Source organism: Bombina bombina, chromosome 8, assembly GCF_027579735.1.
Source record: "Bombina bombina isolate aBomBom1 chromosome 8, aBomBom1.pri, whole genome shotgun sequence".
In the NCBI taxonomy this organism is placed as follows: Eukaryota; Metazoa; Chordata; class Amphibia; order Anura; family Bombinatoridae; genus Bombina; species Bombina bombina.
In genome coordinates, this window is record NC_069506.1 from 78,135,625 (window position 1) to 78,149,280 (window position 13,656).

At 37.9% G+C, this 13,656-nt stretch overlaps 1 protein-coding gene across 1 annotated transcript in view; it reads left to right on the forward strand.

The window, feature by feature from the left end:
- The first annotated feature begins 5,080 nt into the window (after positions 1–5,080).
- RCN2 (reticulocalbin 2) overlaps positions 5,081–13,656 on the forward strand; it is a 107,941-nt gene continuing 99,365 nt past the window's right edge. Inside the window, exons 1-3 of the mRNA XM_053690419.1 lie at positions 5,081–5,181; positions 6,447–6,610; positions 10,038–10,143. Coding sequence (XP_053546394.1) covers positions 6,461–6,610; positions 10,038–10,143 — 256 coding nt within the window. The 5' untranslated portion in view covers positions 5,081–5,181; positions 6,447–6,460. The remainder of the gene's footprint in view (positions 5,182–6,446; positions 6,611–10,037; positions 10,144–13,656) is intronic.

Sequence of the window (13,656 nt, forward strand, 5' to 3'; positions counted from 1 at the left end):
AGAAGACAGGTTAACAAAGCTTCAAAATGCTTGCCGTGTCCTTCATTCCATTCAACACCCGTCAGTGGCTCAATGCATGGAGGTGATCGGCTTAATGGTAGCGGCAATGGACATAGTACCCTTTGCACGCCTGCATCTCAGACCGCTGCAATTGTGCATGCTAAGTCAGTGGAATGGGGATTACTCAGATTTGTCCCCTACTCTGAATCTGGATCAAGAGACCAGAAATTCTCTTCTATGGTGGCTTTCTCGGCCACATCTGTCCAGGGGGATGCCATTCAGCAGGCCAGATTGGACAATTGTAACAACAGACGCCAGCCTGCTAGGTTGGGGCGCTGTCTGGAATTCTCTGAAGGCTCAGGGATCATGGACTCAGGAGGAGAGTCTCCTGCCAATAAACATTCTAGAATTGAGAGCAGTTCTCAATGCTCTTCTGGCTTGGCCCCAGTTAACAACTCGGGGGTTCATCAGGTTTCAGTCGGACAACATCACGACTGTAGCTTACATCAACCATCAAGGAGGGACAAGAAGCTCCCTAGCGATGATGGAAGTATCAAAGATAATTCACTGGGCAGAGTCTCACTCTTGCCACCTATCAGCAATCCACATCCCGGGAGTGGAGAACTGGGAGGCGGATTTCTTAAGTCGTCAGACTTTTCATCCGGGGGAGTGGGAACTTCATCCGGAGATCTTTGCCCAAATACTTCGACGTTGGGGCAAACCAGAAATAGATCTCATGGCGTCTCGACAGAACGCCAAGCTTCCTTGTTACGGGTCCAGATCCAGGGATCCGGGAGCGGCCCTGGTAGATGCTTTGACAGCACCTTGGACCTTCGGGAGGGCTTATGTGTTTCCACCCTTCCCGATGCTTCCTCGATTGATTGCCAGGATCAAGCAGGAGAGAGCATCGGTGATTCTAATAGCGCCTGCGTGGCCACGCAGGACCTGGTATGCAGATCTAGTGGACATGTCATCCTGTCCACCTTGGTCTCTGCCTCTGAGACAGGACCTTCTGATTCAGGGTCCCTTCAAACATCAAAATCTAATTTCTCTGAAGCTGACTGCCTGGAAATTGAACGCTTGATTTTATCAAAACGTGGATTTTCTGAGTCAGTAATTGACACCTTAATACAGGCTAGGAAGCCTGTTACCAGAAAGATTTACCATAAAATATGGCGTAAATACCTATATTGGTGCGAATCCAAAGGTTACTCTTGGAGTAAGGTTAGGATTCCTAGGATATTATCTTTTCTACAAGAAGGTTTAGAAAAGGGTTTATCCGCTAGTTCCTTAAAGGGACAGTTCTCAGCTCTGTCCATTCTGTTACACAAACGTCTGTCAGAAGTTCCAGACGTTCAGGCTTTTTGTCAGGCTTTGGCCAGGATTAAGCCTGTGTTTAAATCTGTTGCTCCGCCATGGAGTTTAAACTTAGTTCTTAACGTTTTACAGGGTGTTCCGTTTGAACCCCTTCATTCCATTGGTATAAAATTGTTATCTTGGAAAGTTCTGTTTTTAATGGCTATTTCCTCGGCTCGAAGAGTCTCTGAGTTATCAGCCTTACATTGTGATTCTCCTTATCTGATTTTTCACTCAGACAAGGTAGTTTTGCGTACTAAACCTGGATTTTTACCTAAGGTAGTCACTAACAGGAATATCAATCAAGAGATTGTGGTTCCATCCTTGTGTCCAAATCCTTCTTCAAAGAAGGAGCGACTTCTACACAATCTGGATGTAGTTCGTGCCTTGAAATTTTATTTACAGGCAACTAAAGATTTTCGACAAACGTCTTCCCTGTTTGTCGTTTATTCTGGTCGGAGGAGAGGTCAAAAAGCTTCTGCTACCTCTCTCTCTTTTTGGCTTCGTAGCATAATACGTTTAGCTTATGAGACTGCTGGACAGCAGCCTCCTGAAAGAATTACAGCTCATTCCACTAGAGCTGTGGCTTCCACTTGGGCCTTTAGGAATGAGGCCTCTGTTGAACAGATTTGCAAGGCTGCAACTTGGTCTTCGCTTCATACTTTTTCCAAATTTTATAAATTTGACACTTTTGCTTCTTCGGAGGCGGTTTTTGGGAGAAAGGTTCTTCAGGCAGTGGTTCCTTCCATATAAAGATCCTGCCTGTCCCTCCCGTCATCCGTGTACTTTAGCTTTGGTATTGGTATCCCACAAGTAATGATGACCCGTGGACTGACCACACTTAACAGGAGAAAACATAATTTATGCTTACCTGATAAATTCCTTTCTCCTGTAGTGTGGTCAGTCCACGGCCCGCCCTGTTTTTTATGGCAGGTCTAAATTTTTATATTATACTCCAGTCACCACTGCACCCTTTAGCTTCTCCTTTCTCGTTGGTTCTCGATCGAATGACTGGGTGTGACGTAGAGGGGAGGAGCTATATAGCAGCTCTGCTTGGGTGATCCTCTTGCACTTCCTGTTGGGGAGGAGCAAATATCCCACAAGTAATGATGACCCGTGGACTGACCACACTACAGGAGAAAGGAATTTATCTGGTAAGCATAAATTATGTTTTTGCAGACTTCCAATATGTTTACTTGTCTGAACTTTATTAGGACATATTAACACATTGTTTGCTTTTAAAGGGACATGAAACCCACATTTTTTTCTTTCATGATTCAGATAGAGAGTACAATTTAAAAAAATAAATCCAATTTACATCTATTATCACATTTTCTCAGTTCTCTTGTTATTCTTTGTTGAGGAGATATCTCTCAACTGCCTGGAGCACTTCATGACCGGAAATAGCGCTGTCATCTAATGCTCTTGCAAATGTATAGCACTGTTGCAAAAATTCAGCCATATAGTACTGCAGACACATGCACACACCTGAGCTTACATCCCTGATTTTCAACAAAGGATACAAAGAAAATGAAGAAAATTTGATAATAGAAGTAAATTGGAGTTGTTTAAAATTGTATGTTCTATCTAAATCATGAAAGGAAATATTTGGAGTTTATGTCCCTTTAAGTTTTTATTTGGAGGGCCTAATCTGGACTTGAGTCTGGAGATGACAGGTCTTGCCACTATCATTGTGCTAACAATATATCCATTGTTTGGTTTTAGCTAAAATGATAATAGAACAAACTGCAAATAAAAGACAGATATGTGGCCAAGTTAGGCTTGTGAAGGCTGCCCTGCACTCTTTCTTTTTTCAGGACTATAAAATCCACAATTGTCAGGATTAAATTATAGTAAAAGGGAGCAAAATAAGCAATGAAAGTGCATTGCAAAGTTAGATTACTATTTGCATAATTAAAGGGACAGTCTACACCAGAATTGTTATTGTTTAAAAAGATAGATAATCCCTTTATTGCCCATTCCCCAGTTTTGCATAACCAACACAGTTTAATACACTTTTTACCTCTGTGATTACCTTGTAATCTAAGCCTCTGCAGACTGCCCCCTTATCTCAGTGCTTGTGACAGGCATGCAGTTTATCCAATCAGTGCAGACTCCTAAATAACTCCATGTGAGTGAGCACAATGTTATCTATATGACACACATGAACTTGTACTGTCTGTGAAAAACTTTCAAAATGCTCTGAGCTAAGAGGCGTTTTTCAACGGTTTAGAAATCAGTTTGAGCCTACCTAGGTTTAGCTTTTCAAAAATACCACCAAGGGAACAAAGCAAATTTAATTATTAAAGTCAGTTGGAAAGTTGTTTACAATTGCATGCCCTATCTAAATCATGAAAGTTTAATTTTGACTAGACTGTCCCTTTAAGCCTTTTTTTTATTATTATACTTTATTTATAAAGCGACAACATATTCCGCAGCGCTGTCTATGGGTACAATTGATATAAGTAAAACAATGATACAATACTTGTAAGAGAGAAGACAAAATTTAAAAACCAAATACAGGAGGAATTTAGGGCCCTATTCCCATGGGAATTTACAATCTAAAAGTGTTTACTGTCCCTTTAAGTGCTTAAAGGGACATGAAACCCAACAGTTTTCTTTCATAATTCAGATAGAGAATACATTTTTAAACAACTTTCCAATTTACTTCTATTATTTAATTTGCTTCCTTCTCTTGTTATCCTTTGCTGAAAGGTTTATCTAGGTAAGCTCAGGAGCAGCAAAGAACCTAGGTTCTAACTGCTGATTGGTTTCTGCATTTATATACTGATTGTCATTGGCTCACCCATCTGTTCAGTTAGAAACCAGCAGTGCATTGCAGCTCCTTCAACAAATTATACCAAGAGAATGAAGCAAATTAGATAATAGAAGTAAATTAGAAAGTTGTTTAAAATTGTATTCTGTATCTGAATCATGAAATATTTTTTTTTGTGTTTCATGTCCCTTTAAGTCTTGAATGGCTGACCAAATTTATCTGAAATAAACAATTCACCTTTCCTTGAAAAAGCCGCACATGGCGGCGAAACGTACGTTGGAAAGAAACGTTTTTTAGGGTAAACCACAAGGAGAGGAAAGCCAGTTGTTAGAGGCAACACAGAGAGAAGTTGTTTTAATAGAAACACAGACCTGAAAAATCCAGATGTATTAATATGCATCACTAAACCTCATACAAGGCTATGATATTACAGAGTTTTTAACAAATTATTTTAAGATGGAAGCTTCCGGTTACCTGATGGGATTATTACAAATTTCTATCAACTCAGAGCTATAGTGACTCTTCAGTATTGTCTTATAGAATAAGAAGATCATGTTTTATACAGTGTTGTGCTATGGAAGTGTTTTCTCTGCTTCTTTTTTGAGGAATCTACAAGTAAATTCTCCTTCAATTATAGGACTTTTTTGGTTGAAGTATAAAAACATTTTGGTGACATTTTTGTTAATATTCTGGAGATTTATTTCTCACTTGTGTTTAATTATTCACGGTTATTTGTGACACTATTTTTTATTAATTTACAATTGCTATTTTATTATCACTGAAATCTGCGTTGTTATATAAAAATGTTATCTTCAAAGTTGTCCTGCAGTGGCTCGCTCCAGCCACCTCCCTCCCTAGGTGATGCTTATTTTAATTTATATTAGCAGCAAGAGGTTCTGCCTCACAGAAGGCAACTGCCTGCCCTAATTACTTTTTCTCCATGCGACAGCTCTATCTGAGCATGCGGCTAGAGGAATGCTTAGCTTGAGCGCTCATCTCTGAATTGGACGACCGTGATCCTGCTGGAGGACTGAAGGGCATTTTTGAAGGTAACATTTGTATATAACAAAGCACATTTGGATTATAAAAAAAGTAATTGTACATTATTTATAATAATTGAATTCTAAAAATTAAAAAAAATGTTTACTGCCTCTTTAAAGAAGTGCTAGATAAGGGGATGCTGGAATGCGAGTGCACTGCTGGGAGCTAGCTAGTGGCTAAACACATATGCCTCTTGTTAGTGGCTAGGGTTGCCACCTTTCTTGGAACAAAATACCGGCCATGCTCATTAACATAAATTTGAATAAATAATGAAACAGCATAACTCAAAAACTAAAGCTGCTAGGACCAATTTTAAATGCTCATTTATTTATAAATGAGGAGACCTGTGGGGACAGATGAAGAGGTGCCTCATAAAACAATATCGTCTGTACAGATGAGACAAACAGGACAAAGACAAGCCCAGATCAGGTGGGTACTCACATAGGGAGCGGCACTTGGATGGTGCCTAACAGAGCAGGCCGGAACCTCAGAGAGTCGCCTGACAGACTACTACGCCGACCAGACCACGTGGAGAACGTTCGCCAGTCAGGAATCCCAATGCGTCCTACATGACCTCTGTGTGTAACGATACAGCCCACCAAGTGTGGCAGGCCCAGTACTCTACCTCCGTGGAAATATGGAGGTATCGTGACAGGAGTAAAGTAATGCGTAGAGCAAGTAAGAGAGAGCATCAAAATTTATTAAAACACAATTTAAAACCAGCAACGCGTTTCTCGACTGTATAGGTCGTTTCATCAGGCTGTTGTTTCCTTATCTGTCCCCACAGGTCTCCTCATCTGCATACCATTACAAGAGTGCTGCCAATGGTAACTGTTCTCCTTTGTGATTCTTGTCTCGTTTGGTTTGCGCACCTCTTTAGAGACACCGTGTCCTATACCATATGATAATTTATTTATAACTAGTATTCATCACACTCCGAAGAAGTTTCACTTTGACAAGGGCTTTCTTTTAATATTTATTATTTATTTTCTACATTGATATGAACCTTAAACATACCGGCCAAGTCCGTAAAATACCGGCTGGGTGGCAACCCTATCAGTGGCTCACTGGATGTATTCAGCTAGCTTCCAGTGCATTACTGATCAGTTATATGCAAGAAACAGAGCAATTATAAAATGCACCAACATTAAAGCATTTTCTTTTTGCAATTTTATGTCCCTCAATCTCTGACTGTGACATAGAAGTTGGATATTGCCCTGTCCCTTATAAAAGTGTGTAGAAATGTAATCCCCCTTTTGTATTTACTTTACAGGGATTCCATCAGTAATGATGTTGTACAGATTTGTAGTTTTCTCCTTGGTTTTCTTAACGTTGTGTGCTGCTCATGAAGATTCTGACAACCCTTACACAGAAGAACATTATGAGGATGGGGAGCACAATCTTGAGTATGACAAAAAGATGTTCCTCGGAGGAGAGGTAAGCAATATTAACCTTAAAGTGATAAGAAAACATATGTAATATCACACCTTCATTTAAAGGGACACTAAAACCAAATTTGTTCTTTCATGATTCAGATAGAGCATGCAATTTTAAGCAACTTTCTAATTTACTCCTATTATCAATTTTTCTTCGTTCTCTTGCTATCTTTATTTAAAAAGCAGGAATGTGATGCAAAGGAGCCGGCCCGTTTTTGGTTAAGAACCTGGGTTATGCTTGCTTATTGGTGGGTAAATGTAAGCCTCCAATAAGCAAGCGCTATCCATGGTGCTGAACCTTAAATGGGCTGGCTGCTAAGATTTACATTCCTGCTTTTAAAATAAAGATAGCAAGAGAATGAAGAAAATTTGATAATAGGAGTAAATTAGAAAGTTGCTTAAAATTTCATGCTCTTTCTGAATCATGAAAGAAAAAAAATGTAGGTTCAGTGTCCCTTTAAAGATTTAAACAGATGGAACAATTTTTTTTTACATTTAGTTAAATCAGCTCAATATTTTTGCACATACAGCTTCTCTGTTTAAAGGCTTTGCAAATGTTTTTACCAGACATTATGGTTATGTTATGTTTATAGATGTCTGTGTGTTCTCCACAGAATATTTTGCCAGCCGAGTGGTATTATAAGTAGCCGAGTGGGGGCAGTGTAATGTGTAATACTTTCTAATATTATAACATTTTCTGCTATCTAAAGCACAAAATAATTGCATAACTTGACATGAATTTATTTAATGATAATTTGTGCAAAGAACATTGAAAATTTATATATTTAATATTGATAACATTTTAAGCCGGGTGGTCAGTAAAATCAGCCAGTACACTCATTAAAAAGGATACCAACATAAACAGGTGTATGCTGACATAATATATAATATATAACACTGTTAATAGTCAGAATAACTAAGCACTTGGAGTCAGAAGCAGGAGCAGGTGAAATCCCTGTGGACAGTAACTTACTAGAGCCAACCTCAATCCAATGTGAGGTGTCGCATTCGATGTGGAGTCTCAGTGTTTCCTGCTGTTAGGGAAGGTGAAGGCAAATTCCTGTGGATCTTGCTTCTTCCTCAAGGAGTATGGCAAAAAGGGTGTCTCACTGAGGGTCCCCAGATGTTTACAGCAGTATAAAATGAGAGAAACAAAGGCAACACAATCGAATAATAACAATACCCGGATCCTATGCTAGTACAAAAATGTATCTTGCAGTAAGTAGAGCCTTCTGTATGGCCACTCTGCCATAAAGTCCAGATTAGTGGAGTGTTGCAGTGATGTTTGTCCTTCTGCCATCTCCAACCATGATCTCTGGAGCTCAAACATAGTGACCATCAGGTACTTCGTTACCTCTCTTACCAAGGCCTTTATCCCCCAATTGCTCAGTTTGGACAGTTGGCCCGCTCTAGGAAGAGTCCTGGTTGTTCCAACATTTAAGAACTATGGAGGCCACTGTGCTTTTGGGAACCTTCAATACAGCCTAAAATATTTTGTAGCCTTCTTCAGATCTCAGCCTCTATACGATCCTGTATCTGAGCTCTGCAGGCAGTTCCTTTGACCTCATTGCTTGGCTTTTGCACGGATATGCACTTTCAGCTTTGAGACTGTATATAGACAGGTGTGTGCTTTCCATATCATGTCCAATTTGAATTTGCCACAGGTGAACTCCAATAAAAGTATAGAAACATCTGAAAGATTATCCAGAGAAATGGGATGCACCTGAGCTAAATTTCCAGCAAAGAGTCTGAATTATTATGTCAATGTGATAGTTCAGTATTTTCTTTTTGATACATTTACAAAGTTATCAAAAATCAGTTTTTTGATTTGTCATTATGGAGTATGGAGTGTAGATAGATGTAAAAAAACAAAACCTTTTTGAATGTAATATATACAGTATCTCACAAAAGTGAGTACACCCCTCACATTTTTGTAAATATTTTATTATATATTTTCATGTGACAACACATAAGAAATTACACTTTGCTATAATGTAAAGTAGTGAGTGTACAGCCTGTATAACAGTGTAAATTTGCTGTCCGCTCAAAATAACTCAACACACAGCCATTAATGTCTAAACCTTTGGCAACAAAAGTGAGTGCACCCCTAAGTGGAAATGTCCAAATTGGGTCCAATCTGCCATTTTCCCTCCCCGGTGAATGTGACTCGTTAGTGTTACAAGGTCTCAGGTGTGAATGGGGAGCAGGTGTGTTAAATTTGGTGTTATCGGGGTTTACTTTCACCCTGTTTTAATATATTTCAAGCATGCTCAATTGAAGCGAACGGCTGATAAAATAAGTGAAGACATGCTCAGTAGCAATTTGGCAACTGAGGTTTGTAAAGGCTGTAGTAGATATTGATCTGTACGGTTCTATAGCCTGAATGGCAGTTTGTACCAGCAGTGGTTTCCTGGATTTATTTTATGTATACAGTATAAGTGGACGCCCCAATGTACATATACACACAAAACCACTACACTACACGCACTGTGCAGAACAATACAAACAACATAAACAGCACACTACACATGCCACACATTACAACCAATAGAAAACTAAACATACACACTACACAAACAAATGGCACACTACACACATACACTAGACATGCACATTACTTACACACCATATATATAAATTTATGTACTGTAAACAAACCTTAGAAATTCCATTATTATCAGAGTTTAATCACAAAGACTTTAAAAAGTGTGGAAAGTTAGAAATTATACTGCCTCACTGCATAATAATTAACAATATAGTTTAATATAATATATTCAGTGTTCTGCACAGAAATTTTTGCCAGCCGGGTGGCATTATGAATTAGCCAGGTAATGGCATTGTAATATTTTCTAATATTATATAATTTTCTGCTTTCCATATCATACATAAATGTATTTAATGATAAATTGTGCAAAAACATTTTTAATATTGCCTATTTTTATCTTAATATTGGCTACAATTTTAGCCGGTGGTCATTAAATATAAGCCGGGTGCATACCTCCCAACATTTCAAAATTCAAAAGAGGGACGAATCCACGGCCCGCCCTGTCATTTTAAGACAGATTATATTTTTTGATTTTAAACTTCAGTCACCTCTGCACCTTGTAGTTTCTCCTTTTTCTTCCTGTACCTTCGGTCGAATGACTGGGGGGTGGAGCTAAGGGAGGAGCTATATAGACAGCTCTGCTGTGGTGCTCTTTGCCACTTCCTGTTAGCAGGAGGATAATATCCCACAAGTAAAGGATGAATCCATTGACTTGTCGTACCATAGAAGAAATTAATTTATCAGGTAAGCATAAATTTACTTTTTGACTTGAGTGTCCCTATAAAGACATATTAACTAATAGTTATGTATTGTAATTTGAGACCTCTGATTTAAAATATCCCAACAAATACTTAAAATGAAGTGGTCTATTTTTTCTCCTAAGGAAGAAGTAGAGACGTTCAATCGACTAAGTCCAGATGAGCAATTGAGAAGGCTAAACTCTATTATTTCTAAAATTGATGGCAATTCTGATGGATATCTTACACAAGGTAATCCTGTATAAATGCATTATATCTTCCTAATTATTTGTGGCAGCTACAGCTTTATGGTTTGGCTGGTGAAGGGTTTAACGAATGTGGTGACCAAGGGGTAGACAAAAATAGATAAAACTTTAAGGGCCTATATAGTAAAAAAATGACATACTCTAATCCATTTGACCATGTATTTTTAAGTCTTTTGACCCTAGACTACTGTGTGTTTAACCCCCGCAAAGAAGTTAAACAAACTGTAGAAATACTGCTCGGGTCAGATAGCTCAGCATGCTAAGGCACTGTGGCTGAGCTCTGTAGTAACCCAAGGGTTGCAGGTTCGATCCCCGGCTATGTCCACTCAGCCTTTCATTCTTTCTGAGGTCGATAAAATAAGCAGCGCCTTGAGACCTGTACGGGTGATTAGCTGCGCTTTAGAAGTACCCAATACATACATACATACAGAGCACCCGATTGTAAAATGCTGCTGATCCAATCAGCAGCTGTAGTCGCGCAATTTAGATGATCAGCAACATTTTCCCTTTGCGTGGGTTAAACACACAGTACCCAAGGGTCGATAAAATGACATGCTCTAACAGTTTAGAGCATGTATTTTTTTTAAGTCAATAACATTTATTTTAGGAATAAGGTGTGTCTTGTCAAATGCCAAGAGCCATTGAGCTGCTATCCTAAAAAAAAAATATTCTTACATTTGTATCTACAGCATGTACAAAACAACCTATTTGGCTCCTAAAATGTGTGTAGTTTTCTCCTATATATCAATACATTTATGGATCCATAGAGTAACGTAGATAGTGTTTACATATATATTATATTTGGGCTTGACAAATCCTGGGAACCAGGTAACCCAGTTCATAACGCCTTTCTCCTTTATGGACTCCTCTACATATATCAATATATAAAATTATTAACTGTTTAATTTTTTTTTTAAACTGAGATTATAAATTCTCCATTCATTTTCACTTTGTTTGTGAACAACTGAGTTCATAGGCTATATACGTATTCTACTCTGTGATTGGCTGATGACTGTCACATGATACAGGGGGCCGGCAAATGGGGAAAAGATAAATTTGTCAGAAAAAAAAATCTACTGCTTATTTGAAATTCAGAGTAAGTGTTATTACATTGTCTTTATATTAATTTTAACTTGTTACATTGTCTTTATATTAATATTAACTTGTTACATTGTCTTTATATTAATATTAACTTGTTAATTATGCAATTCTACTGTAGTGGTTTTTTAACTGATTAACCCCTTCAATACTGGGAATTTCAGAAGTGTGGTGTGCAGCTGCAATTAGCAGGCATCTAATGGGAAAGAAAAAAAAAACAATTGCAAAAGCCATGTCTGCTGTTTCTGATCAAAGGGGACCCCAGAGAAGCTTTTCAGTGAGAATCACAAAGTTTGCGAAAAAGTTAACAATTTTATTTTTTATATGGTCCTATTTGGTTGCCAAATTGTGGCCTCAAAAATATACCAAAATGGGCCTAGATCAATACCTTGGGCTGTATACTTATATATATAAATATAGTTTTCATGGGTAAATGGGTTTAAAGTGAGTGATAGCAAAAATGGTAAAAAAATTCCCCAGTATTTTCTCTGAAATTCCCTGTAGCGAAGGTGTTAAATATACCATAAAAAGAATCAGCTTATAAAAAACACAATGTGGAGTCGTATAACACTTGCAGAAAAAAAAGTTATGGACAATTAAAAAAAATTAACTAGGAAATTGGGGTTTTGTTCAGGAAGGGTTAGAAAGCGCTCCCTGAGTTTCAGAAATAAAAAAATTGTTGAGACAACCTGCACTTGTATATTTGACATAGAACAGTATTGCGTTGTCTTTTTATTATGAATTTGTCAATTATGCAATTCTACTGTATGGCGCTTTAACCATGTAGTTGAAAACTATAATTATAAAATACCTCTGTTACGAAACACAGTTAAAGGGAAAAGAAACCCAAAAATGCTCTTTTGTGATTCACTCCATACCATTTTTAAAAAGTTTTCAATGTACTTCTATTATCAAATTTTTTTGTTCTCATGGTATTTTTTGTTAAATAGATACCTAGGTAGGCTACTAAACTCAATTTTTTTCTTTTGTGACTCAGATAGAGCATGCAATTTTAAGCAACTTTCTAAAGTACTCCTATTATCAAATTTTCTTCATTCTCTTGGTATCTTTATTTGAAAAGCAAGAATGTAAGTTTAGATGCCGGCCCATTTTTGGTGAACAACCTGGGTTGTTCTTGCTGATTTGTGGAGAAATTCACCAACCAATAAACAAGTGCTGTCCAGTGTACTGAACCAAAAATTGGCTGTCTCCTTAGCTTAGATGCCTTCTTTTTCAAATAAAGATAGCAAGAGAACGAAGAAAAATTGATAATAGGAGTAAATTAAAAAGTTGCTTAAAATTGCATGCTCTATCTGAATCACGAAAGAAAAAAATGTGGATTCAGTGTCCCTTTAAGCAATCCTCTAATTTATTCCCATTATCAATTTTTCTTCATTCTCTTGCTATCTTTATTTGAAAAAGAAGGCATCTAAGCTAAGGAGCCAGCCAATTTTTGGTTCAGTACCCTGGACAGCACTTGTTTATTGGTGGGTGAATTTATCTTTATTTGAAAAGCAGGAATGTAAACTTTGAAGCCGGCCCATTTTTGGTTCTGCACCTGGGTAGTGCTTGCTTATTGGTGGCTAAATGTATCCCTTTAAGATTACACCACTGCCTTTAAATAAAAGATAGCAAAAGATTGAAGACAATTTGATAATAGAAGTAAATTAGAAAATTGATTAGAATTGCATGCTCTATCTGAATCATGAAATAAATTGTTTTGGCTTTCACGCCCCTTAAATCTGTTTAAATCCGGCTTAAAATTCTTTCATCAAAACTGCTCCCATCCGGTTTTCATAAACGGAAGTGGCAAGTTCAGCTATTTATTTAGTAGAACACAGTCTTTGAAGTCCGTGAGCTTGCACACATGCCCAATATGGTGCAGTAATATTACGGATGATGTTGCACATGAAGCAGTTGTCCTCAAAAAACAGTGTATACTATGTGCACTGCTTCAGTAAGGGTAACAAGGGCCAGCAGTTTGCGCATGCATGCACGCTTGTGACGCTCACACTCACACACAAGTAAAAAATAGCACACGCATACATGTTCAGCAGGCGACACCCGGGATCATAAACTAATTAAGGGGGGTGGATCAGAGGGTGTCAGGCACTAGTAAGAAGTTAGTTATTTTTGCAGCCTTCTGGGCCAGATTACAAGTGGCGCACAAATTATTGTGCTAGTGTTTTCATGATCGTTTGCGCTCCATTTCAATTGCGCTGATATTACAAGTGGAGAGAAAACTCGAGTTCGCTAGCGCAATATTGATTTACTTGAGAATCCTTACAGCGTTCTCAGAGCTGTGGTTAACTCTAATTAAAATGTTGCACAAAGCACTTCAAAATACATTTCAAAGTACAGTTACACTCACTTTAACACTGTCTAATAAAAATGATTAAAA